This window comes from Acartia tonsa, chromosome 4, assembly GCF_053477335.1.
Source record: "Acartia tonsa isolate MP-2025a chromosome 4, ASM5347733v1, whole genome shotgun sequence".
NCBI classification, from domain to species: domain Eukaryota; kingdom Metazoa; phylum Arthropoda; class Copepoda; order Calanoida; family Acartiidae; genus Acartia; species Acartia tonsa.
The window spans coordinates 25,091,169-25,118,741 of NC_137263.1; the positions used below are offsets into that span (position 1 = coordinate 25,091,169).

Sequence of the window (27,573 nt, forward strand, 5' to 3'; positions counted from 1 at the left end):
AAAAAATAAAAATTAACAAAAAACCTTAAAAACAAATTAAAAATTGTTTACTTTAATTTGAACTTGGATTTAACATCTTCAAGTTCAAATAAGTCACAAACATGTAAGTAAATATTAGATGATTAACAAAAAAAAATGTAGGACACATAAAAAGTTAAGTTCTGTATAGGTCATAATTAAATATATATTTTTGGATTCACTGGCATTTTGACTACTAAAACAGGTACATTTAGCATAATGTTTTTATATGTAAGCGTCTGTTTTTTTTATGGAATCATGACCAAACTTTAAGGGTACAAAATGCCAGAGCGGCACCAAAGCAAATAGCTACAAAAATGGTCTTTCCACTATTAAGTTTGGTAGATTTTCTTGCTTGTATTAGTTCAACAGACTCCTAAATAACTAGAGTTGAATTAAATGTTTAGGATTTTTAAAATAAGGGTGAGCAGAAATTAATTAAAAATCCCAAATAATCAACTACTTTTTTGTGTGTTTGAAAACTAAAAAAGTTTTAGGTATATTTTTATACCTATTAAATCAAGAGTTTTTTTCATAATAAAACAATTTGCAGACGTTTTAGTCTAATTCTGGCGTTAATAGATGTAATAAAAACTTCAAAAGAAAATTTTATATGCGAAAAAAAACATATGACTTACAGCAAAAGAAGGATGATATTATTGTATAATAGGTAGGTATGTTTTTTTTTTAAATTCTCAACACCCATAAAAACATTAAGAACGTCTTAAAATCCAAGTTGTCAACTTTTCCTCGGTGTGACTTGTATTATGAAAGAATAATTCTGAAGAGAGGAGATGACACTCCCTATCCAGCCCATCTACATCTTTCCTAAATAAAACATCAATTAAAAAAAATCGGCTTCAGATAACTTTAAAAGCCATCTTTCTGGAATTTCCACTGAAAAAAAACTAAAAAGCAAAAACTGAAAACTAAATATTTTAATAATTAACCATTAAATTTTCCTAATTTGAATATTGATTGTAAAAAAAAGCTGAAATTAAAAGTCGCTTTAGGTGCATCATCTCTTTTCCTTTCCTTTTCACCCTTCTTTCTTCCTCCTCTTTCCCTATCCCTTCAGTGAAGTGGGAACTATAAAGGGAACTAAGAAGCTATGAGTAAGGCACGCATTCACTCACAGCAGTTGAAAGATTTTCGACATAGTCGCTACATGTAGATAGATTACATGTCCTTCAAACCAAAGTATGTACTTCAGACAGCAATTTAATTCGACTAGAAATGGCCGAAAATTTAGTGGTAGTTGTAGCCTTGGTTTTGGGATGAAACCAAGGGGAAGCGAGTTTGAGGGGGAAAACTGGAAAAACTAAATATAAGAGAAACACAAAAATATAAAGTAACAGAGTTTTAACACTCACAACCAACCGCTACAAAATATTGTCAAATTCAATTATAGAGTAGCTTTGCTTTTAGAATATGATGTAATAAACTGCCTGCATTCTGTTAGAGTGGACTGGAGTTGAGACAATGGAGCAATATCACTTCCTGCCTGACAATTATTCATATTAGTAATATAGTGTCACAATGTTGCAGGAAAAATTATAGTTTAAAATTTAAAACGCCTTAATATTATTTTATTACTTAATAGAACATCTTTTCTTCAATTTTTATAATATGTAAGGTGGAAACTAAGGGGGTTTAGATTATTATAGTAACTTTAAATACCTAACAAACCCTATAGATACGGGAAAAAATCTTAAAACCAAAACGACTCTACTTAAATCCCAGGTTTTGCCTCCAATAAAACATTAAAACCAATGAATTTGAAAAACCTTGATGAATTTTTGTCCATGATCTCTCAATTGGAGACGGATAAATGCAACACTTGCTCTTAAATACTTTGCGTGACTTGACAGGTTCTGCAGGATAGCAGCTGCGTCTACACAGGTTATTCTAAAATATTTCAATGTTTTAAATAGCTTAATATATGAATAATATATAAGTGTGAACTACACCACAATTTTTTTAATCGAACAATTTATCAAAACCTATACCTAACATATTTTAATTTACATAATACCTTGCCCATTTAACTAAATATCTAAAAAAATATTGCAGTCATAAGAACTGGCTTTTAAAGAAATACAATATAAAAGTGATTCTTGAAATTAACATAACACAAAAATTGACATCTTACGACACCCACAAAAAAATACCTTCCATAGGCAAATAATACCTAACATTGTTTTACCTGAGGCCATCAATTCCATCTTGGAGAGAGACACACGGAACAGATTGTTTAGACCAGGTTCTCTTGTGAACCTGGGCCTGTCCTTCCAGTAATCTTTTCCGAGCTCCAACCTCGGCTATGCCTATCATTTTCATTTCCTCTTCACTAAAGAGAATACTATATAATATTTCTCTTTAAAACATGCCCTACTTTAATTTGCCCTAAATATTACAAACCAGTAAAACAAATCGTAACATGTTTGGTGACGCTCCTGAAAGACTTTAACTACCTACCCCCAAAGCTGTAAAGGACAACTCTAATGAACATTAGTCACTGGATTTACATTTAAGTTTTATTTACTTAGCCTCAAGAATCAAATAATTTTTTTATTGAAGGGGAGGAGTTGGAGTACGAAATCTAGCATAAAACTAAATAATTATAAATATACATATATTTAAGATTTGTTTTTAAATACAAATAACAACTTGAAGCTATATAGATCAAATGTACCTACCTCATCACCAAATACTCATAGATACCAATATGATGATTTTCAAAGTTATCCTAAAAAAATGAAATACAATACTTAATTAATCTAGAATAGTACCTATGGAACATTTATAAATAAAGGACAATTATTTCCATTAGTATGACAGCACTAACAAGAGAAACATGTCTAATTTTACAAAAACCATTCGCAATAAGATTAATTTTCTTTCAACGATCGTTTGCGTTGGAACGTAGTTTTACAGTACCTGCGTAACTAAAACATGAGAACATTAGTTGCAAAAATTTCAATTCTTTACCAAATAATTTGCAAGTCCCAGGCCAGAGAGAATGCTTGTCATTTCTGTATTGTGTCGAATCTTTTCGGAGTTTGTCCGATTTTCTTTCCAGTTTAGCTTCACACCACGACTGAACTTTTGAATGAGCTCCTATAAAATATGAAATAAGACCAAACAGAAAAGAATATACAATTTTAGCCCCTAAATCATCTAAGTCTTGATCAAAATGAATGATTCTAACATTATAAACTTGAGATACAATAAACGATTTTATATTGTTTTTGTATGGAATAAAAACTATAAATTAATCTAATCTTTACCTGTATTTGATCATGACCATTGATAGAAGCCAAATCAGCCGCCGTGTATCCGTGGCTGCTGACTAAATCTGGATTTGCTCCAGCCTCCAGCAGCAGCCGGACCACTTGTCCATGTCCGTTGTCTGCACTGTACATCAGTGCATTCCAGTGCTAACAAAAAAAAAATCAGCTATGAACAATATTCAATAATCTGGCAAGGGCCCAATCCTAATATTGCTTAACATATACATATGTTTACTTCCGGGTACGCCCCTAGTCCTAGAACACTTAAGGTGGAAAGGAGAGGGGAATGGAGGGGTGTAAATTTTTCTGGGGGCGATTTCACTTGGGAGGGCAGGGTAGCAGTACCATCTCTCTAAAAGTTATAAAAGTTTTCAGGGCCCGTATTGCGTACATTGCGAGAAACATATCGGTTCAACGGTTAGCAGAATCCTTCGTCGGTACACACACACATCCCGTTACTTTTATATAAGGATGACATTTCAATTGATAATAATACCTGTGAATCTGTAGCGTCAAGATCTACTTTGTTCTCAACAAGAAACTCAACCAGGGACGTGTTACCAAACCTAATATTTTATTTTTTTGTATTTTGTTTTATTGATTCAAAATAGACATAATATATTCGTCAATGAATAAATATTAAATTTTCAATGTATGTAGATTGTATAAAAAAATAAGGATGACATCCATATAAGCGACGCTCATCAAATCAGAATAATAACTAATAATTCAATTTTGTGTGTGTATTGGTATATGGAATTTAATTTCAAAATAAAAAAATAAAAATGTAATGTTATTTTATTTCCGTTTCGGACGTTCTGGTTGACGATAATTTAACATAGAACAAGTCTTACGTAGAAGCTAGCATCAATGGTGTTTTCATTTGACTTTGACGTTTGTCCATAGTTTCACCTAAAACAAAATAATATTGAGATTATAAAATGGGTTTCAGGGGTGTATATTCTGCAAATTTGACCCTGCTATTTCATTATCCATTCCAAAACTAAAAGAATATATGGGAGGGGGGATAATATGAATAAAATAAAGAGTTGTTCTGAAAATATTTTTCCCCTTCTTTGCTGGATAAAAAAAAGGAGAGGAAAAAAAATTTTGCAGCAGGGGAAAAAATGAAATTTCGAGAAATACAATTACCTATTTCCCGGAGTATAAGAGCAGTCTCAAGTATACATTGAGATGTTACCCTAGCCAGGTTAACTATGGCCAGAACTAGAAATCCCGAAACTGGTTCCGTATTCGAACTTGTCACTTTTCCGCCATGTGTCACCAACCATCTGACAGAGCAAGAGAGGTAAAGTTAGCGAACTTTAAATCCCTTTTTAACGGGGTCCGGGTTATTGTTAATGTTTGTGTCGGAAATAGAGAATATTCTTAGCCTGGTTTTATAATAATTTTCCAGAAAACAATCCCCCCCCCCTCTTTTATCGTAAAGAACGTTACAGTAGACCTACTACTAATCAATTAACAGAATAATTTATATTAGGGAAATTATAAACATCTCGTGATAATACCCAGAAAGTTAAGGGGCTTCCCTAAAAACCAAAATAGATCAAATAGTGTCAAACAAACGTCTATCATGTTGTATTAATAATGTTATTAAATACGAGCAGCTTAATCCCTAGAGGCAATTAATAAAAAGGGGAGAGGGGGGATTAGAAACTTAACTTTCAATTTTAGTTCTAAAAGAAAAAAATAGATGGAGCGATTTCAAAGATACATGGACTAGACATCCTGTTACTTTTATATAAGAATATTTTACGGACTTGAATTTCTTGCTTTTAACAATATTATTTTTGCTCTTTCCTTAATAGTTTATAATCAGCCATAGAAGCAGCATACAAGGACAGAGACCATCCAAATGAGCAAACTAAACAATGATTAACATCAACAGCTGAAGATTCTACAGCCTCCTTCAGTAGATCCAGATCCCCACTGTCGAGCAATTCTTTGATATCCAGATCAAAGTCATACTCATTTTTCTTCTCGGAAGGTTTAAAAACTTCATTATTATTGTTTTTCTTGTTTCCAATGGATACCTAGGTAAAAAAAAGATAAGCTTTACCGATGGAAACTGTTTAACTGGAGAAAAAAAGGATGAAACTCAAGTATTCTAATGAAACGTGTAATAAAATCGTGGATATTGCCGGAAAGGAAAATTGACTGTAACTACAAAAATAAAATTAAAGTATTACAGCAAAATAATATACTAATACAAAGAGATGCAATAACTTATTGAGAATTGATAAGCTCCACCCCCCCCCCTATGATTTTTTATTTAAAATTTAAATGGGGAAGATAATTTTCCTTTCTTTATCAATGTAGGTAAGGATATTATGGGTGCTTGGTAGACCCGAAGTTGCGGCCTCATCACTTTTTTTGAAATAACTTAAAAACAGAAGAAAGGTTTATCGTTTCTTTATTACTTAAGGTCAGATTAAGGTAACCCACGGGTGAAATAAAAACTTACTCTTATTTCAAAAAACAGGGAAGAGGGGGGTAACAAATCACAGAAGGCCCATTGTGCAAAAGCATAAATTTTTCGTCGAAGTTGCAGAGGTGTATATTCTGCAAAAAATCCACTGATAAAGGGGGAAAGGGGGGAGAGAAAAAAAATGAGGGAAAAAATAAAGAGAACTGGAAACATTTTTTCTCCTCCTTGGGGAAAAACCAGAAAAATATGTAGGAGGGGTACCCCTTCTTAGGGAAAATACTAGGGGGGGGGGGGGAATTAAACATTTTGCAACCTGAGAAAAAATAAATTTTGTACAGAATATACATCCCTGGAAAGTTGTAAAACATTTTTAGGTAAACCTCTTCTACTCTGGAATTATCAAAAACAAAATCAGGCTCTGAATCAGACTCTGAGGTCAGAAATCCATCCGGTACTAAAGACATCTTTCTATACGTTTCTGAAAATGTTCATTTTAAACAGAAAAAAGATTCTATAACAAAATAGACTATATTCGATATAATTTTCATATACATATTAAATCTTTTTATAAATTCATTTATATAAACACTAATAACTATATAATGTAAGTGAGTCTAAGCTATTTGTAAGTTTTATATTATACAAATAGTTTAATCTCATCTATGTATAAATCAGATTGTCATAAGCACCATTTAATTCATCACAGCATTTTTAATTATCTATTTTTATAAATGTCTCTTATTGGGTTTAGTCAAAAATTGCTGCTTTTAAAATATTCAGTTTTACTTTCCAAAATGAAAATCATTCAAGTTAAATTTGTAAAGGAAAATTGTTAGGTAATATGTAAATACATTTTGACTACCTATTTTTGATTGAAAAGAGGGGGAAGGGGGCATACGTAGATATTTATACATACTGATTAATTAACATTTTTCACAACCATAGAAATGTAATTTTGGAGGCTTATTTAATTCGAAAAAATCTTACCCAGATAGGTACTTACAAAAGACAACATATTGTATCTATTATTAATGTATCTTCACTGTATATCATAATCGTTTAAAACTGTAGGAATTCTATTAAACTTATGTAAATGCTATCTGTATTACAATGGCATATTTGCATGCTTTCTATCAGGCTTCTCGACTTTCTTGGAAGATAATAGTTCCAAGTCCTACAAAAAAGATATAATTGTCAAGTTTAGTGTGAATTAATGGGATACATATTTAGGTTAAGACATACACCAAGCTGCTAAGCAACTAGTTGAACTACACCAAGCTGTGGAAGGAGTGAGAGGCCATGAAGAATTGAGGGGACTCGAACCAGTGATTTAATTACACCAAGTTATTATAGTTTTAATACATCAAGTTAATATATTTGTGTTAATCATTTTGTGTTATTTTATTTATTATGTTTATTCATTCCAGAGTTTACATTCTGGGGTTTTAGCTTACCTTAGTGGTTGTAAATTACATCAAGTCTGTTTATGTTTCAGAAGAGATGTGTGCATTATTGTTATCCTTATAATAGTTGGGACACCTGCCATAAATGGTCACTCTGCTCCTATTTAGGCAAGTTCTTCAATGGTAGCATTGGCCACGCAACGATCTACGGCATTGTTCTAAAGTTTTAAATTGATAACATAATTCATCTTATCTCTCTTGAAGTGAATTTCGGTTTTAGATCTCGAGAACGGTCTCTCGGTACGTATTAAAAAGGTTTTAATACAGACACACCCCCGTGAGGGTGATATACCCCTGTGAGGGTGACACACATCAAACAGTACCCCTGTGTGGGTGACGCACCCCTGTGTGGGTGACAAATATCAAAAGTGGCGACAATACTGGGTGTTACAGAGAAAAACACCAAGGAGGACGGGGGTGACACCGTCAATAGTAGCGGAAAAGAGGGCACTGACCCTATCAATTTAAAGGGGTGTAAGGGGGAGACACACACCAAAACAGAGGGAAATAATAAGCTAACCTCAGAATTAAAAATGTCAGAGTCAGAGAAAAAGGAGAAATGGCAAGGGTATGGGAGGGGGATACCTATCCCTTACCTTGAAGATTTCAAGGATTTCAGTACATGGGTAAGATGTGTAGAGATGTGGAGTAAGACGACATCCGTGCCCAAAGCTGAACAAGGATTTCATTTGGTAAGTGAAATTCCAGTAAAATCGGCCAGATATGGTGATTCCCTGAGAGAGGACATACTGAAGGCCGTGGAAACCGACGATCTAGTAGCAAATGAAAAAGGGGTGGATAAGGTAATCACCTTTTTAAAATCGCGTTTTTGGGTAGATCAAGAAGAAGAGATATACAATACACACAGCAAACTAAAATACCTACAACGCAAGAAAAACCAGACAATTAGCGACTATATAATCGAATTTGATCAAACGTTACCTAAAGCGCGTCAATTAAAAATCCTTCCAGAAGAAGGAGACACAAGGCTAGACATGTTATTTGCTCTAGAGCTAATGATAACGGCGGATTTAAATAGCTATGAATTTATGCTTATAAGATCGGTAGCAAAGATAACAACGGAAGACGGAAAAAGGTATGAAACAGAAAAATCGAAAATGCGTGAAATTCTAGGCAAATTAAATGAAAAAGTGAAAGAAAACAACGAAATTATGCTCGCTCAAAAGAATTCATGCAAAGAAGACGACATTCAAGACCAGAAGATGGACGAAGCCTATATGGCGAAAGGATGGAAGCCGCCAAACGGAAAAATCATCATACCAAAACAAGAATAACCGATACCAAAATCGAAACAACACCAAGAAACAGAATAATTCGACGCCGAATAACAAAGACTACAACAAGAAAACATTTAGGTCTAAACCACTGAACCCTCCGGGACCGGATGGCAAACCTATGAAATGTCTGGGCTGTAAAGCAGAAACGCATTTGGTAAAAGAATGCCCAGATGTGAAACAGGTTAAAGAGAATAGGAAGTATCAAATGGTTTACATGACTAATCCACAAACACAAGAATCAGAAAAAGTACTGATAGCTGAAACATCAGAATCTGAACAGTCTGAACAAGAGGATGAACAGGGAGTTTTTTGTTCAGTTCTTTGTGCAGAAAAAGAGGCCTTGAATAGATTTACAGCCGAAGCTCTGAATATGGCAGCGTTGGATACCTGCTGCTCAGCAAGTGTTGCTGGAGAAAAGTGGATTAAAGTGTACCTGAAGTCTTTACCAAAAGAAATGAGAAACAAAGTAGTGGGACCGCTAGAAACAGATAGAAAATTTCTTTTCGGTAATCAAGGCAAACTCGATGCAAATGCTAGATACATCATACCGGCTAGAATCGGAGGAGAAGACAACAAGCTTGAAATCGATATAATTTCGTCCGATATTCCACTTTTGCTATCCAAGAATGCTATGAAGACGCTTGGAATAGCACTAGACATGAAGAATGACAGAGGAACTATAAATGGTAAACCATTAATATTACACACAACAAGTGCAGGTCATTATGTAGTGGATTTGCTCAACAACAAGGAAGAAATGAACGAGGTCTGTATAGCTGAACTCGAAAACAACAATGAAAGAGAGCAAATTAAAGCATTACTAAAGATCCATAAACAATTTGGACATCGCCCAAAGAAACAGTTTGTGACGATCTTGAAAGAAGCTGGGCAATGGCATGAGAAATTCTCTGCCATGATAGATGATATAATGGACAGTTGTGAAGGGTGCATAATGAGGAAGCGTACGCCTGACCGTCCGGCAGTTGCTCCTCCCCTTTCGAATGATTTCAATCAGATCCTATGTCTTGACCTAAAAATTTGGGACAAAAACAAGGGAATATACATCTTATATATGATTGATCATTTTACCAGATATCAGATGGCCTCGGTCATCAAAAGCAAGGAACCGGAAGAAGTTGTAAAAGCCATCACATTAAAATGGTTGCCAGTATTCGGCCGTATGGATAAAATTCTCACTGATAATGGAGGAGAATTTTCTAATGATGAAATGAGAGAAGTAGGCAGTTTGTTGAATGTACAGCTGCTTACCACTGCAGCTAATAGTCCCTGGCAAGGAGGAGTAGTAGAGAAAAATCATGAAACTTCCGACATCATAGTACGCACAACAAAAAGGGATTTTCCAAACATGAGCTTAGAAGTAGCTTTAGCTTGGGCTATAACAGCTGTGAACTCTTTATCTAGTGTCAGAGGTTTCTCACCACATCAATTAGTGTTCGGAAGGCAGATTAAGCTGCCAAATATACTAGAAGATCCTCCACCAGCATGGGAAGAACCAGAGAAAAGTAAATCTCTCATGGATACACTAGAAGCTATCCACAAAACAAGAGTAGAATACACCAAAGCAGAGAGATGTGAAAGGATAAAAAGAGCTTTGAGAGCAAAAATTAGAAGCTGTGATACAATCTATGAGAAGGGTGATATCGTATACTTCAAGAAAGAAGGAGAAGATATATGGAGAGGTCCAGCAAAGGTAATCTTCCAAGATAATAAAATCATTTTTATCAGGATTGGCTCTGTGTATTACAGAGTAAGCGCAAACAGACTGATAAAGGCAGGAGAAGGATTGGCAGCGAAGATTGTTGAGCAAGAAGCAACAGATCAACACCAAACAGATAAAGTACAATCTTCAGAAGATAGCTCTCTAAGCATCAAAACAAGAAGACAAAATGAGCGAGAAACTATCAATGACATACCTGATATGACAGAACTAAGAATGGATGAGAAGGAACAAGACAACACCGAAAATATTCCAAGTGAGGTTGTCCAAGAAGACGAGATAATACCTATGGAACAGGAACAGACCGTGACAGCAGAACCAGGAGAAAGCACAAGAGAAAACAATGAAAATTCATTGCCAAACCAGAACAACACCAAACAGCAAGGTCAAAAGCGAAAGAAAACAAATCAAAAACCATCACCTGAACTAAATGATGACGGCACTCTAAGAAATGCAGCTAAGGTGCTGAAAAGGAACGACAGAATAGAAATTTTCGAAGACGGAAAGTGGGAAAAAGGAACTATTCTTGGACATGGAGGTAAAGTGACAGGTAAACATAGTGGATGGTTTAATTTTCAGCTGGATAACGGTCAGGTCTTTCATGATGAAGTAGCAAATAGAGACATTAGATATGAAAAAGAAGACAATGCAGATGAATCAGACAACGAGGAAGCTTTGTTCACTATCAAACTAGATTGTGGTAAAATATTACAGATAAAGGATATAGACAAACGAAGAATATGGATAGAAAAAGAAGAAGAAACAATATCATTGCTATTGCTGACAGAAGAAACCTTGGCAGTAATGTTACCACAAGACAAAAGAGATTCACCGGAAGCATTGGTAGCAAAAATAGAAGAGCTGAACAAACTACAAGCTTTCAACACTTATGAAATAGTTGAGGACGAAGGGCAAGAGAGAATCACTACTACCTGGGTGCTGACAGAAAAAGGCACGGAAATAAGAGCAAGGTTAACAGCCAGGGGATTCCAGGAAGAAGGAGAATTTCCAACAGATAGTCCTACAGTTCAGAAACACTCTATTAAGATATTACTAGCTATAGCTGCGACAGAAGGTTGGGATATTCAAACAACGGATATTACAAGTGCTTTTCTACAAGGCGACAAGATGGATAGAAAGGTTTATGTAAAACCACCTAAAGAGGCACAATTGGTCAAAAAGCTTTGGTTACTGGAAAAGTGCCTATACGGCTTGAAGGATGCCAGTCGAAAGTGGTACCTAAGGGTGCTTAAGAAACTGAAAGAGCTAGGTTTCAAAACCAGTCACTACGATTCGGGACTTTTCTATCTGATCAAAGATGGTATACTCATAGGAATCATTGCCCTGCATGTAGACGATTTCCTTCACGCGGGTAATCAGTATTTCAACAAATACATCATGCCACAAGTTTTGTCCTGCTTCAAGGTAGGCAAATCTGAGACAAAGGATTTCATTTACACAGGTTTTCACATGAAACAGTGTAATGATGGAATCAGAATTGACCAAGAAAAATACATCAAGAATGTGACTATTCCAGTAATAGACCTACAACAGCTAAAAGATAGAAAACGTGACATGAACCAAGACGAGTTGACACTGTTGAGGCAGTTGACAGGAATTGTGAATTGGGCAGCGAGAGCAACAAGGCCAGAGTTATGCTTTGAGATGATAGATCTCTCCACAAAGTTCAAGGGAGGCAAAGTGGACGATCTGATTAGAGCAAAGAACGTGGCAAGCAGGCTCAAGAAGACACAGGTATCAATTATGGTATCTAATTTAGGTAACCTGCAAGATTGCAAGATTGTGGTTTACACAGACGCGGCATATCGAAATTTGAACAATAACACGGATAGCTGTGGGGGATTCATTGTGTTTCTTGTAAACATCAAGAATGGAAAGTGCGCACCATTGGAATGGAAAAGCGGAAAGTTGAAGCGCAAGGTACATAGTACTCTAGGTGCAGAAACTCAAGCATTGAACAATGGGCTGGATGCAGCGTTAGGATCCAAGCTTTTGATAAAGGAACTTTTTGACGGGAAGCTTGACCTACAAGTGATAGCTATCACAGACAACATGTCAGCAAGGACCTCAATTTACTCAGAATCAGAAGTAGGAGAGAGGATCCTAAGAGGAGATATTGCCATTATCAAGGAGATGATTAAAGAAGGGAGAGTACAAGAAGTCAAATGGGTAGATGGCACCCTAATGTTAGCCGATCTACTCACCAAACGTGGTGTCAATAAGTTGGCATTACTGGATGTATTGCAATCAGGCAGTCTAGGAAGAGCAAACTTGGCTGTAATAAACAGCTAAAAATTGTAAATTTTTTTTTGTACAAAGAAGAAACACATAAACAATAAAAAGCCCAAAAAACAACACAAAAACGAGTAAAAATCAAACAAAAACAACCAAAAACCAAGCAAAATACCAAAAACAGATAAAAACCAACAAAAATAAAAAAAACGCAATACAGTATACAAATTCTGATTTCATGTTCATGATCACTTGAAGTATACGCCATGGATACATCAAGAAAATGTTTGTCGGCGCAATAACAGCGCGATGATTTGGCAACACTTTCGTGGAGTAGAAACCCACCGGCGGAAATTATGAAAATGTAAACATTGCAGCAGACATATTGTTTCCGACGTGAAGCCAGAGAGACGCAATTTAAAGTGAAATTATTTTAAAAGTGAATATATTATTCTCATATTAGTATGTTTAATATTTTTTAGTGATAAACAGTATTTTAAAAGACGAACGAACATAATTTTATCAATCGCATTTTATCCCAATGTTTTAATGAATTTTATCCAAGTTTTTCACGGTTTAGACCCAAAATAATTCTTTTTAAGAAAATATTTTTTAGAAACACACCAAGTAGTTTGCTTATCATAAGAAATCTAGTTTATTTTTTTTGGAAAACACCAAGCAGTTTTTTTTTTTTTTTTTTTACGATTCAATTCATTTTCAAGAAAAGGACACATACCAAGCAGTTTATACAAATTATTTTACGAATGAATCATCGTAAAGATTTTTTTAAAAAGCATTGACGCACACCAAGCAGTTTTTTTTTTTTATAAATTTTTTTACAGCATTGACCCACACCAAACAGTTTTCTTTCATATAACTAAAGAAAATTAATTTTATTTTCAGATTAAATTTTGTTTTCTTCAAGAATAAGTGATTTTGTTGAAATATGGCTAGATTCAACAATCCTACGAGAAACGTAGTTTTCAGCAGCTTCAGCTTGCTAGAGGGCGTGCTAGATCAAGAAAGAACTGGCATAACTTGGATCTCGTTGGCCGACAGGGATCTAAATTCCATGGTAAAAATCATAACTGATGCTGTGAAGGATGCCCAAGTGCCTAAGCACATAATAGTTACAAGCCTGCAAAAATTCGTAGGCGGGGTGTCAATTGACAAGTTGAAACGTGCCATCTTAGATATCAGCAAGGCCGCCTATGATCAGGATATCAACAAGCTAGTGTTCTCGACGGCGTTTTTTGTGCCGGCACACGAAAAAGTGTGGGATGCGGTGGCTCTATTCAATAGGGAGGTACAGCTTGCTAATGAGCAGCTTGACATGCCGCGTGTAAATGGTCATAAGGCGGTGATGATGCCGAATTCCGAGTCGGACATGACCAGAAGGATCAGGTTCACTCAATGGTTGGAGAGACAGCTGGGGACCAATGTGGGATCGCATCTTTCCTATGAAGGCCAGGTAAACCATGTCAGAATGTTAATGACTGTTTTTGACAGGGCATTTACCACATACAACAATAGGCCGGTTAGTCGTGAGGCAAGGCTGCAACAGCCAATGTCGTTGGCAGTCACGCCTGGCTACTGTGATGATTTGTTCATGAAACAATGTCTAGCTAGAAAACTGATCATCACAAGACCTATACCTGAAGGTGAAAGGATACTGGAGTGCTCCAATCAAAGGCCAGAGGGATGGCAGGACTGGGAGGTGTACAAGAAGCATGGCAGTCTGTGGCGCTACTGGGAAAGAATGGGAATTCTCGAGGCCTACATCAAGACAATGAGGAAGGGTGACGAGATTCCAACCTGGTTGATTGGTGATGTAAGTGTTGAGGAAGTTGATGCCGTTGCTGAGAAAGAGGATGAAAGTAAAGATCAGGTTGAAGATGGGATCATGGATCAGCAAGAGGATGATGATGATGATGAAATGGAGGAAGTTCCTGGAGGAAGTTCCAGCACAGGCCAGGGTTATTGTTGATGAGCAGCATGATAATTCCAATGAGGAGCCTACTCGTCAAGTAGAGGTTGTGGAGGAAGAATCTGGTGCTACAAACAACAAGAGAGAAAGAGATAATAATGAGAGTGAAGATTTGATGGAAAGAATAGAGGAGTTGACAAGAAAGCAAGAAGTCATTGAAGAGAAGATGAAAGCCTATCAGAGGCAGAATGAGAATCTAGAGGCAAAGCTGGCTAGAGAAAAGACAACATCTAAGCATTGGCGTAGCCTAGTAGACATCAAGCAGCGTGAGTGCAATGAGGTGTTACAGAAGATGGAGAATGAGAACAAAAACACCAAGAGTAACTTAGCCAGAGTAACTAGGGAATATGAATTCCTCAGAAATCTGTACTCTAGTGAAAGAAAGAAGCACCAAAGAGTGAAAGTCACCAGACGCTTTGCCAAGGATGAGGATTTTGAACCATATGGCAAGGATCACAAGTAAAGGGACAACAAAACAGAAAGGAGACAGAAATTCATACTAATGTCAAGTTTAGTGTGAATTAATGGGATACATATTTAGGTTAAGACATACACCAAGCTGCTAAGCAACTAGTTGAACTACACCAAGCTGTGGAAGGAGTGAGAGGCCATGAAGAATTGAGGGGACTCGAACCAGTGATTTAATTACACCAAGTTATTATAGTTTTAATACATCAAGTTAATATATTTGTGTTAATCATTTTGTGTTATTTTATTTATTATGTTTATTCATTCCAGAGTTTACATTCTGGGGTTTTAGCTTACCTTAGTGGTTGTAAATTACATCAAGTCTGTTTATGTTTCAGAAGAGATGTGTGCATTATTGTTATCCTTATAATAGTTGGGACACCTGCCATAAATGGTCACTCTGCTCCTATTTAGGCAAGTTCTTCAATAGACAATAATCTAAATCTTTTTTTATTATGTTGCCAAAAAAATTATTTCGTCATAATAAAAAATCTATATTTACTATAGTCTGCAATTATAAGTGGAATCCTATAAAAAAAAACATAATCAGACGATAGTATCAACTATAAAATACACTTAATAGTAAATACTTAATATTTCAGATAGACGAAAGTCAAACGGTTGAATTACAGACCACAAACGTAAATAGTAATTGGGTCATTGAAAATCAACCAATGGTGTCGCTTATATTTACACAGCCAAGTAGCAGAAAATATTTTAGAAGCAGACGAAAGAGTAGTTGTCTGTATATACATCTATACTATAGATCTGTTATCTCTACTACTCTAGCCGGCGGGGGGGGGGGGGGGGGTTACAATAATAGGTCAAGGACATGTTATACAGACTCGAAAAAATCTACTTACCTCACAGATTCTTTTCCTCGTAGTGGCGGGTTCAATAATATCATCAACATAACCCCTGACGGCAGCAGGGAAGGGATTACCAAACTTGTCAACATACTCAGCCTCCTGTTCCTCAGAACCTTTACCTCGAAAGATAATGGAAACTGCACCCTTAGCTCCCATCACAGCAACCTGTAACAAATAAAAAAGTTGTGTACGCTGACATTTGTATAATCATGTATAATATAATCAGGACAGAATATTGTGCAAAAAGGTATTGGTATTTAGTTGCTTCAATAAATTTTTAAAATAACTTAAGTCTTGCTAACTAAGCCGGTCAACGTTTGAATCAAAAGCAGAAACAGTTCCAGAAATTTAAAAATCATGAAATAGTTCTAAATTCTAAGCTAACCTCGGCTGTTGGCCAGGCATAATTAGTATCCCCCTTCAAGTGCTTAGACGACATGACGTCATATGCTCCTCCATAGGCCTTTCTGGTGATAACCGTGATCTTAGGCACAGTGGCTTCAGCGTAGGCATACAATAACTTTGCTCCATGTCTAATAATACCACCATATTCTTGAGCTGTTCCAGGAAGAAATCCAGGAACGTCTTCAAATGTGATAATAGGAATATTGAAAGCGTCACAGAATCTTACAAATCTGGCGCCCTTAATACTCGCGTTAATGTCCAAACAGCCGGCAGCATGTTTGGGATTATTTCCAACTATTCCAACTGTGCGTCCAGCCATTCTGCCGAAGCCTGTAATAATATTCTTGGCATAAAGAGGCATAAGCTCGAAAAATTCTCTTTCATCAACAACTCCAAGGATGACATCCATCATGTCATAGGCAGTAGTTGACTCAAGAGGAACCACAGTGTTTAGACCAGGAACATATCGGTCCCAGGGATCGTCGGATGCACGAACAGGTGCTGGCTCGCGGTTGGACTGTGGAAGGTACCCGAGAAAGGTTCTGAGCTGCAGCAGGGCGTCAATATCGTTCTCAAATGATTTATGAGCCACGCCGGACAGGGTGGTGTGGGTTTTGGCACCGCCAAGCTCCTCTTGAGTCACAGATTCTCCTGTCACAGTTTTGACAACGTCTGGTCCAGTAATAAACAAGTAGGAGGTGTCCTAAAATAAAAGCAAACTAATAATAACAAGTCAAAATACTAAATGATAACTGAATTCTTGATATTACTAATCTCTACCAAATTCAACTTTTTTTCTAGGAACATTTTCCACACAAAGAGATGTTGTAGCATTAAAAGAATACTTTCCTATCTTTTTCTTGTGAAAATGATATTTTTTAGATTAAAATCGTTGTTTTTTCCACATCTTATAATACAAAATTATAGGTAATAAATATAACACCTAGGGTTGGCAATCCGTATCCGAAATCCAGAATCCGCCCAATTTTTGGCCAATTTTGGTATCCCAATTGATGGGCTAAAATTAGCGTCTTGAGTTTTTTCTTTCAACTCCCCAGATATCAGATATAGGTAGGTATAAAATTAAACAAACGCTGATATAATTCGAAAAAAAAAATTCGTAATTTTCGCTGACGTAAGTATTTATTTGGCTCAAAATCATTTTTGGATGAATTTAGTTGTTGGTTACAGCTGAGTCAAAATAGTTTCAACTCCAAATGCAACGTTCTTGAAAACTTATTATCAAAATAATGTTATCACCTTGACCATAAATGTCCAGTCAGTTAGAGCAGGAGAATACACAGCCCCACCGGCGCAGGGGCCCATAATCATGGAAATTTGAGGAATAATTCCACTTGACGATACATTGCGGTAGAAAATATCAGCATACCCGGCCAGAGATTCAACTCCTTCCTATAAAAAAAAGATGTTATGGTTACCATTATATTTATTAAGACTCCGTTTAAGAATGCTTCATTTACTTCAAAATTGTAATCAATCTACAGAATATAATCTAGAAGATATCTATAATACATAGCTGAACTTGTTTCATACCTTTCATGAAACTAACCAACTTTAATTTACCTGAATTCTAGCGCCACCAGAATCATTCAAACCAATAAGAGGAGCTCCCACCAAGGTTGCCTGGTCCATTATTTTACAAATTTTCTTGGCGTGCGCCATTGAAAGAGAACCTCCATAAACAGTGAAATCCTGGCTGAAAACATATGTTCTACGTCCATCAATAAGACCATGGCCAGTGACTACAGAGTCGCTGGGAATTTTCTCCTTCTCCATGCCGAAGTCAGTGCAAGTGTGCTCCATGAACATGTCATATTCAACAAAAGTACCAGGATCCATCAACACATTGATTCTTTCTCTAGCGGTGAGTTTTCCTTTTTTGTGTTGAGCATCTAATCTTTTCTGGCCGCCTACAAATAGAAACTTGTTTAGATTTAATATTTATTGCTTATGAGACCGCCATATAAACTTTTAGTTGAATATTAAGATTATTATTTGAAATTGCGCAGCTTAGTGTAGATAATGTTGTTCCGCAAATAAAAAGACTAAAAAATTGTATTAACCTCCAAGAAGGGCTGCTTGTCTTTTGTTTTCAATCATCTGTTTTACTTTCAGGGTTTGTTGTGCTCCCTGTGTGCTACAACATCTGATCAGCTGACTGCATCCACTGCTTCTAAACAGAAGGTTGGACACCAACCCTCTGCTCATCATTTTGTGTCTGCAAGACAAAATAAATTCTGCATGAAAACTTCCGTGAGATATTAAACAACATGACAAAAAAATAACGATCACATAATTATCAACGGGTTTTGACTTTGTACACAAAAATTTTTTGGTATATATTTATAAGGAATTGTAAAGGTTTATCTTTTAGATACGGATCAATACTTCAGTACCTGGCTTTTGTACGGATTTTTAAAATGTAACAACAAAAAAAGAAAATGCAATTTTTACAAGATAAAAAAGAAGAACAATCAATATTTATCAATATAGTCTTCTCTGTTTCTGAAATTATCTCTCCTATCGTCTCTGTTATTATTCCAGCTCTGTCTTCTATCATCACCGTATTTATTATTTCTTCTGTATTCCCTTGGGTTGTCATAAAAACTATTTCTTCTAAATCCTCTCTCACTCTGATCCTGTCTGCCATATCTTTTCATCTGTTTCTCTTCCCTTTTCTGGCTTATAAACTCATAAAGCTCTTTGGGAATTTCCTGGTTACTTTCTTTCAGAATTTCAACCAACTTTTTAGCAAATCCAGCGTCATCATCTGTAAATAGCGTAATTGAGGTACCCTTTGAGCTAGAACGGCCTGTTCGTCCAATTCTATGAATGTAATTCTCAATATCTTTTGGGAAGTCATAATTGACAACGTAGTCAACACCGGAGATATCGAGACCTCTGGCTGCAATGTCTGTAGCGATCATAATCTTGCAATGGCCAGCTTTGAATTTTTGAATGACTGAAGATCGTTGCATTTGTGATTTGTCCCCGTGGATTCCCAGAGCATTTATTCTCCTAAATAAAACAAAGGTTAACAATTTACCGCTCAGGACTTGACTTAGTAAATAAAAACAATAAACAATGGCAGGGTTTCGGATCCGCATTGATTTTTTGCGGATCCGGATCCTCCAAATTTGGTCAGTGCGGATCCGAATCCGGATCCTTGGCAATAAAAATAAAATCACCAAACTTTTCAAAAAATATTTATTCTTTAATTAAAAGTCAAAAATACTTTTAATTTTCAAGTCTGACCCTAAACCTTAAAGATTGGCTCTCATCAAGAGAATGTCTGAGATTTTATATAAAGGGGGGGGGGGGGGTAAAATGTGGTGACTCGTGCCACGACATACCAGCAATTTTATTTTGGGTGCTACTCCCTTAGTTTTAGAGATAATTGGATGAGATCTTTTGGGCTGGGTCACTAATTACCCCAACTATTGGTCTCCTGCCGCCCGCCGCCGTTTTCCGCCGCCACCAAAAAAATTTTTTTTATTGCATTTCTCGCCGAATTAGGCAATTTGGAATCATTTGAGACCATGTTATTTTTTTCAAAAATTTTTCCCCTTACAAGCACCCCTGCGGGGGGACTTAGTCATTTCAAATTCTCGCTTATCAAGGTATATCTTAAATTCAGTGCTACTCCTGTGCTTTTAAAGATATTGAAACAAAATCTTTTTAGGTAGGTCAGTAAAAAAATATTTGAATAAAAAATGGCGGCGGGACCGCCGCTCCCGCCGTCCGCCGCCGTTTTCCGCCGCCACCAAAAAAAATTTTTTTATTGCACTTCTCGCCGAATTAGGCCATTTGGAATCATTTGAGACCATGTTATTTTTTTCAAAAATTTTTCCCCCTACAAGCAACCCTGCGGGGGGACTTAGTCATTTCAAATTCTCGTTTATGAAGGTATATCTTAAATACAGTATGCTACTCCCTTAGTTTTAGAGATAATTGGATGAAATCTTTTTGATTGTGTCACTAATTACCCCAAGTTTTGATATCTTTCAAAAAAAAACGGCAGCAGCACCGCCGTCCGCCGCCGTTTTCCGCCGCCACCAAAAAAAATTTCTCGCCGAATTAGGCAATTTTGAATCATATGAGACCATGTTATTTTTTCAAATTTTTTTGGGGGCAGTGGCGGAAAACGGCGGCGGCGGGAGCAAGGTTGCTTGTAAGGGGAAATTTTCGAAAAAAATAACTTGGTCTCATATTATTCCAGATTGCCTAATTCGGCGAGAAATGAAAAAAAAAATTTTTTTTGTGGCGGCAGAAAACAGCGGCGGACGGCGGAAGCGGCGGCTCCGCCGCCGTTTTCTTAATTCAAATATTTTTTACTTACCAACCTAAAGAGATTTTGTTTGAATATCTTTAAAAGCACAGGAGTAGCTCAGAATATACATTGATAAACGAGAATTTGAAAAAAATGACAAAGTCCCCTCGCAGGGGTGCTTGTAAGGGGAAAATTTTTGAAAAAAATAACTGATCTCAAATGATTCCAAATTGCCTAGGGTAAAGCGGGGCGATCTCGGTTTTGAGGTGAAGTCGGTATTTTTTTGACCACCTTCATTATATGACATTTTTCTCCATGTTCTAATCGACTGACAGAAAAAAACATAAAATCAAATTTGTTCCTTATTAAATTTTTAGGGTACTTATTGGGTCTTAAAGTCAGACGACAAAAAAAATTTATTTCGATTTTTTTGCTTCGGTCGGAAAAACGGTCATTTGGACAAAAACTGGTAAGAGCTAAGGCTTAGACGTCTTCAGGGGACTTATTAAGAATCTAATGGGCTATCCATTTCCGTTTAAAACTTTAAAAAAGCTTGTATAGTTTTTTCTTAAATAGACTAAAAGTGAAGCGGGGCGAACTCGGTTTTTTCACTTTTTATACTAACTTCTCAATTTTATATAAAAAAGTGAAATTTTCGAGAAAAAAAGTCAAATTTCTCGTACTTTGAATTTTTTTTTTTTTTTTTAGAAAAAATTGTCCGATCTTCATAAATTTTTTTGTGAATGCTCTTGATTACATTTAGCAACTTTAACCTTTAGGGCATGCTGTAATTAAATCAATATGTCATAGGTTTTTTGAAGCTGGAAAATCGACCACAGATTTTGCCAAACTTTTCTTTTTTTTTCAACTTGATTTTTTAAGGAAGTTTTGCTAATAGAACTAATTTTTTTTTGGCCAAATCTATTCAAAATTGCCTGAATTTTTAGGATCAGGCCTTAAAAGTCATAAAAAGTTATTTTTTTCTAGTAGTATTTTTATGTTTTTTATCAAAAAAAATTTCGGAAAAAAAAGTCAAATCTCGCGTACTTCGGAAAAATTATTTTTTTTGGTAGAAAAAATTGACCTATCTTAATAAAAAATTTTGTGCATACTCTTTATTACATTTAGCAACTTTTACCTTTTGAGCATGCTGTAATAAAATCAATACGTCATCGATTTTTCGAAGCTTGAAAATGCCCTACCGACTTCGCCTCAAGGCGGGGCGAAGTCGGTGCCGTTTTAGAGATCAATTTTGACAAACTTCCCAAAGTCCTAGGTTTACGTCCTTTTAGGACCTGATCGACTTTTCCGAGATCTTTCTACAGGTCTTGGTCCCATTTAAAAAAAGTAATTTTTACGATTTGCAGGTTCAAAAAACCGAAAAAAACACAGAGTTCGCCCCGCTTTACCCTAATTCGGCGAGAAATGCAATAAAAATTTTTTTGGTGGCGGCGGAAAACGGCGGCGGACGGCGGGAGCGGCGGTCCCGCCGCCATTTTTTATTCAAATATTTTCAAATATTTTTTTACTGACCTACCTAAAAAGATTTTGTTTCAATATCTTTAAAAGCACAGGAGTAGCACTGAATTTAAGATATGCCTTGATAAACGAGAATTGCTTGTAAGGGGAAAATTTTTGAAAAAAATAACATGGTCTCAAATGATTCCAAATTGCCTAATTCGGCGAGAAATGCAATAAAAAAAAATTTTTTGGTGGCGGCGGAAAACGGCGGTCCCGCCGCCGTTTTTTTTTTTAAAGATACCAATAGTTGGGGTAATTAGTGACCCAGCCCAAAAGATCTCATCCAATTATCTCTAAAACTAAGGGAGTAGCACCCAAAATAAAATTGCTGGTATGTCGTGGCACGAGTCACCACATTTTACCCCCCCCCCCCTTTAGGTAGATTTTTCCATTTTTCCCGCATTTTTTTGAGTCCAAGGATCCTTGGACTCGAAAATATGCGGATCCTTGCGGATCCGGATCCGAAACCCTGAACAATGGTGATCATCGTACATCGCGTAATCGTACGAAATATTTGAAATCTTTTAGATAAACATTCTCACATTTTATTTGAATGAATGCCATCGATTTTATTTATTTCATTCGTGCCTTATAATCCAAATTACTAGGAAGCTTTATATGGAGTCTTAACTTGATGTATTGAAGGGTATTAAGATGTGACGTATTGAAAATTTAAAATAATGAACATACTACCTTTTTCTGAGAGCTCTCTCCAAAAAGTCGACAGATTTTTTAGTTTCAGCAAACACCAACATCTTGTTACTGTCTAATGACTCTACTTTGTCCAGAAAAGTGTTTAGTTTGGCAAATTGATCACAGAATACAATTTCCTGCGTGATATTTTTATTTGCACTTAATTCGATGGATCCAATATTTAGGAAAGTGTAATCATTCAGAAAATCTTCGGCCAATTCCTGAAAGTATAAAAAGGTAGCAATAATACCTAACAATTCTAAAAAATACAAAAAAATACTTTCTGCATTTGAATGATTCAGAAAGTGCCTAGTCGAGCACAGAACACCCCTCCTTCATTATTTTGAATTAATTGAAAAAAAACAGAGGGGAGGAAGTTTATCATGTGTTTGTTTTTTCTTTAGGTCTGGTTGGGTAAGGTTAAATTGAGTAATTGGCATAGTTAGGCCCCGCATAGTTAAGGCCACCAGCAGGGGTTAAGCATTGAGAACCCCCCCCCCTCCCTTTTAAAAAAATTTCTTTAACTTAGCGTTCACGAATTATATATAGATATTTAATTTTTATTGTGCTTCATATATATTTTATTCAGTACTTAAAAATAATGACGATACAAAAATTTTTACCTGGATCCAGTAAGATCCAGTATCTTTACTTATTACAATTAACTAAATTCTGAGTTTCTACTTTTGGCAGTTTGCCCAAAAGAAAAGAACTACAATAGATAAGACAAACCTTAACTTCTGGGGGCCAGGTAGCACTGAACATGAGAACTTGTTTTTCTGATTTGGTCTGGTCCAGGATTGATCTGATCTGAGGTTCGAATCCCATGTCCAACATTCTGTCTGCCTCGTCCAGCACAACATATTCAACATCACTAAAATTAAATAGAAATAATTTTCTTGGGATATTCTTACAGGGTAGGTACCTACTTATTTCAATTATAAATCTTAACTACTACTATGCTAGACTTATTGTCTACCTATTGTAATTTTATATTAATAAATATATTTGTTGTTTCAGTATGTTGTGCTGATGAATTATTTATCTATGAAGATTTATTTATTTATCTATGGATATGAATTTTATGTTTATTAAATTAATATGAACTGTTTTGATTATTGTTATTTACTTAATCTTTGAATGGTTTTTGAATATGATTTATTCCAGAATTGGCTCTACTAAAGAATCTAGGGTTTTAATATATTTTGTCTTAATAATGATTTCGTATTTCAAGATAAAAATGGCCTGAAGCCTGTAGAGAGTGGCGTTGCTTAAATAGCGTTAATTGGAGGATCTTAGGTATATATCATACTATTCATTAGCGAGATTTGCAGAAATTGTCATCTTTATGTAGAGACTTTTTATTCTTATATGAAAGTAACACGATGTCTGTCTGTATGTGTGTACCGAAGGATCTCACAAACCGCTACACCGATATGTTTGTTCTTTAGTGTATCTTCTCATAGGTACTCGGAAGGTTCGTAACTATTTTAGGGAAGGGTACCAATTGAATACCCTCCAATCATCGAAAGTCTCCCCCCCCCCCAAAAAAAAATATTACTCAAAAAGACTAAATCGAAAGTGGGTGCTCGACTTCCTTCTCAACCCCCCTCCCACCCTGAAGGAGCGTGTCCGCCATTTTCTTGTATACTGAATACGTTATATAAATTGCATTATCTTTTCATTAAGGAAATTCGAAAATGTGTAGATATTTTTAAAACATAGTACACAAATAATCCTATTGATTGTTATAAAACAATCTATACAAACTCGTCAACAATATCATATATTAATGGATCCACATTAAGTCATGTTTTCACTTTTCATTGCAGCAATTTAGCACCCACCTTACTGACATTTCTCTGGCCTGTAGGAAATCATTGAGTCTGCCAGGTGTTGCAATCATTAAATTCGGTCTGTTGTCGTAGAGGCTCAGTTGTCTGTATCTAAAATAATAATCTAATGTAAACGACTACATATATAAAGCTTGATTTATAAAAAAAATATTGTTTTTGTCACTATTTATTACCTTATTACATAATCCTCTTTTGACAAGTAGCAAAGCACAAAATAATGGATAAATGCTGTCTTTTGAAACATTAACAGCAGACTGACAGAAAAGTTGTATACTGAACTATAAAGCTTTTGCATTTAATAGCTCTGAAATTAATGATGCATAATTCAAACTTTATATATTTTCTCATAAATTCCTTAAAAATCTTCACTCAAAACGTTAAAACTCAGAACTTTACTAATACAAAGAAATAGCACATTTTTGTTAGTTAATAAATCATCATCCCCAACGCCATTACAAATATCTTACCTAGATTCCCCGCCAATGCATTTGACGAGATTTATTTTGCAAATGTTTCTGTATTCACTGGCCACATCTTGAATCTGTTGAGCCAGTTCTCTTGTAGGAGTCAATATAAGTGCTGTGGGTCCGGAATAGGCTTTACCTCTAGAAATTCATTTGTATTCATTAACTTTGGCTATGATAAAGGTCCTGATGGTTTTATTTTCAATCTAAAGACTAAACAAATAACCCTTTAATTTTAATTGTGGGTTACTAGTAAGATGAAGAAACTATGCTATAAAATATTTTTTAATAGGTAAGTAGATAGGTAAAAAATAAAAAGGTTCTTAAAGCCCTTTTGAAGAATATAAATTTCCTGTTTTGTTCTTTAGCCTTGTGAATGTGAACTAAAGCTGGAATTAGAAATGCCAGAGTTTTACCGGATCCTGTCTGACCAATGCCAACCATATTTGTGCCCTCCATAGCTATGGGTAATGCCTAAAAGAAAATATTATTGGATTAATAGAAGCAATTTTGTTATTTTAGTACCTAGGTAGTGTATTTATAAAAAGTAAACAATTTTACCATTAACATTTTACGGGCCTCAAGTAGGTTGTTACTGGTTAGTAAAAAAATATTACAAGAACTGAAAATTCACAGGAAACAAAAATTGGGAAAAACGTGTTTATATTCAGAGATATATTTAATTAATTGAAATCCAGAAAGAAGACATAAAACCCGAAGGTGCCAGTGATTCGTTTTTTAAAGATGAAGTTTTAAAGCACATGAAAATAATGCAAATTTAAAAATTTGACATAATAAATCTAGTCTAACCCTCCAACATGAACCCTCACCTGAGATTGAATGGGAGTAGGTGAATCAAACTGTCGTGTCACATGTTGCAAAATATTTTCTGGTATATTTGCGTCTTCAAAACTGAGGGCGGGAGGTGGAGGATTTAATCCCTCAACCTTTATCTCGTGGTCTTTCAAATATTTTGCGACAACATCACTGTGTTCCACTGAAGTAATCATGCGCCTTAGTAGGAATGGATTTGACACAAGCTCATTTTTAACAAGCAGCTTAGAGCCGCATTGTCTTGCTAGCGGCAACAGTGCCGCGTGCAAAAAGCGATTCATCTGAAAAGTTTAGAGGTCAATAACAAACAATGTCATGACTAGAACAATAAAAGTTAACAAAAATAGGAACTTTATTTTATTTATAGACAAGAGTTACACAAATTACTCCTGGTACAAATGATGGACGGCGGACAGAAAAAATTCTACTTGATTTCCTTGACCTGTAGGCCAGGGGGCAGGGACTGCTTCAACTTGTCGGCCTTCTCTTTATCTGAGATCTTCAAGGTGTATAAAAATCTTGAGCAACGAACCTGAAAGAAAACCCTGATATACAACTAAAATCAAGGTAAATATGTACCCAGGGTTAAATTTTACAATCGAAGAAGTTCTCGCCTTTAGTTTCACATCAAATCAAAAGAAAAATTAACTTTTATAACTAAAACTACTGGGATCAGTAAACCTTAGTAAAGTTACATTTTAGGGTACCACCCCTTTAGATATGAAAAAAATCCAGATCGAAATAGTCTGACGAATAAGACACCTTGAACTTGACACAATCTGGGTTCTTCTTTATTCTGACACTCCTGGCGTCCTTCCTACGCGCCTTCAACAGGAAATCCTACTACTGGGATCAGTAAACCTTAGTAAAGTTACATTTTAGGGTACCCCCCCTTTAGATATGAAAAAAATCCAGATCGAAATAGTCTGACGAATAAGACACCTTGAACTTGACACAATCTGGGTTCTTCTTTATTCTGACACTCCTGGCGTCCTTCCTACGCGCCTTCAACAGGAAATCCTTGATCTCTTTGATTTCACGAGGCATTTTCACTATGAAATATAGAAATATATTTTTTTAGAGTTATTTCCAACTAAGATTAAGGTCTACGAAATCCTACGCATATGACAGGTAGATAAAAATAAACGCGTCGATAAACCATGTTTCATTACTGCTACTTTGTATCAGTAGGTTAAGGTATATATTTGATTTATAGTGGCACATTCCTATTATTTGTATGGTCATAAAAGTATATAAAAAAAGCCGTTCTGGTAGCAAGAACTTCATTTACTTTACAAATAACCAGACAAAAACATAAACTCTTGAATATAAAAGGATCGATAGGATATTATTCATTAATTCTTGAAAAAATGTGAATAAACGAAATAGTTAGTCTGCGTAATATTCCTTTTTTAGTGGCCAGATTCATCTAGGATTCTAGATCTACTAGACTATTAACTTTAATGAAAGGCCAAAGGAGGTCAAGAAAATAGCCTAAAACCACCCCGAGACATCTAGACAGCATTCCTAAAAAGCACCAATAATTCGGATCAGTATTCACTAGCTGATAGCTTAAGCTTCAGACAAATAATATCACTACTTTATATTAATGACTAGCGGCTATGCCCCTTGCATCTAGGATCTTTGAATTCGTAGGGATAGATAAAGAAGAT

The 27,573-nt window shown here is 35.6% G+C and overlaps 4 protein-coding genes across 5 annotated transcripts; all 4 read right to left on the reverse strand.

Moving 5' to 3' along the window:
- Window position 1: 1 nt before the first annotated feature.
- On the reverse strand, window positions 2-6,266 carry LOC145316547 (uncharacterized). The gene is made up of 13 exons (XM_080157120.1): window positions 6,141-6,266; window positions 5,133-5,365; window positions 4,464-4,603; window positions 4,166-4,223; window positions 3,808-3,877; window positions 3,309-3,458; window positions 3,010-3,138; window positions 2,718-2,767; window positions 2,225-2,368; window positions 1,806-1,926; window positions 1,467-1,522; window positions 766-846; window positions 2-392 (listed from the first exon to the last, which is right to left on the reverse strand). The coding sequence occupies exons 1-13, from the start codon at window positions 6,222-6,224 to the stop codon at window positions 275-277; spliced, it is 1,434 nt and encodes a 477-aa protein (XP_080013246.1). The 5' UTR covers window positions 6,225-6,266; the 3' UTR covers window positions 2-274.
- Window positions 6,236-18,479, reverse strand: LOC145316545 (propionyl-CoA carboxylase beta chain, mitochondrial-like). Of its 2 annotated transcripts, XR_013878568.1 has the most exons (7): window positions 18,326-18,479; window positions 17,826-18,172; window positions 17,502-17,654; window positions 16,222-16,944; window positions 15,831-16,001; window positions 6,748-6,934; window positions 6,236-6,355 (listed from the first exon to the last, which is right to left on the reverse strand). XR_013878568.1 is itself a non-coding variant. In XM_080157118.1 (6 exons), exons 1-6 carry the CDS (start codon window positions 18,471-18,473, stop codon window positions 6,866-6,868), a joined length of 1,611 nt encoding a protein of 536 aa, XP_080013244.1. In that variant the 5' UTR covers window positions 18,474-18,479; the 3' UTR covers window positions 6,731-6,865. The 2 variants fall into 2 exon arrangements, 1 of the variants encoding a protein (XP_080013244.1); XM_080157118.1 differs by lacking the exon at window positions 6,236-6,355 and having other exon boundaries at window positions 6,731-6,934.
- On the reverse strand, window positions 18,473-26,181 carry LOC145316546 (putative ATP-dependent RNA helicase DDX5). Its single transcript, XM_080157119.1, has 7 exons — window positions 25,897-26,181; window positions 25,419-25,540; window positions 25,070-25,207; window positions 24,594-24,692; window positions 23,479-23,620; window positions 22,747-22,967; window positions 18,473-19,280 (listed from the first exon to the last, which is right to left on the reverse strand). Exons 1-7 carry the CDS (start codon window positions 26,179-26,181, stop codon window positions 18,737-18,739), a joined length of 1,551 nt encoding a protein of 516 aa, XP_080013245.1. The 3' UTR covers window positions 18,473-18,736.
- LOC145316548 (large ribosomal subunit protein eL38) lies at window positions 26,181-26,997 on the reverse strand. Its single transcript, XM_080157121.1, has 2 exons — window positions 26,843-26,997; window positions 26,181-26,432 (listed from the first exon to the last, which is right to left on the reverse strand). The coding sequence occupies exons 1-2, from the start codon at window positions 26,945-26,947 to the stop codon at window positions 26,325-26,327; spliced, it is 213 nt and encodes a 70-aa protein (XP_080013247.1). The 5' UTR covers window positions 26,948-26,997; the 3' UTR covers window positions 26,181-26,324.
- Between the last annotated feature and the right edge of the window lie 576 nt (window positions 26,998-27,573).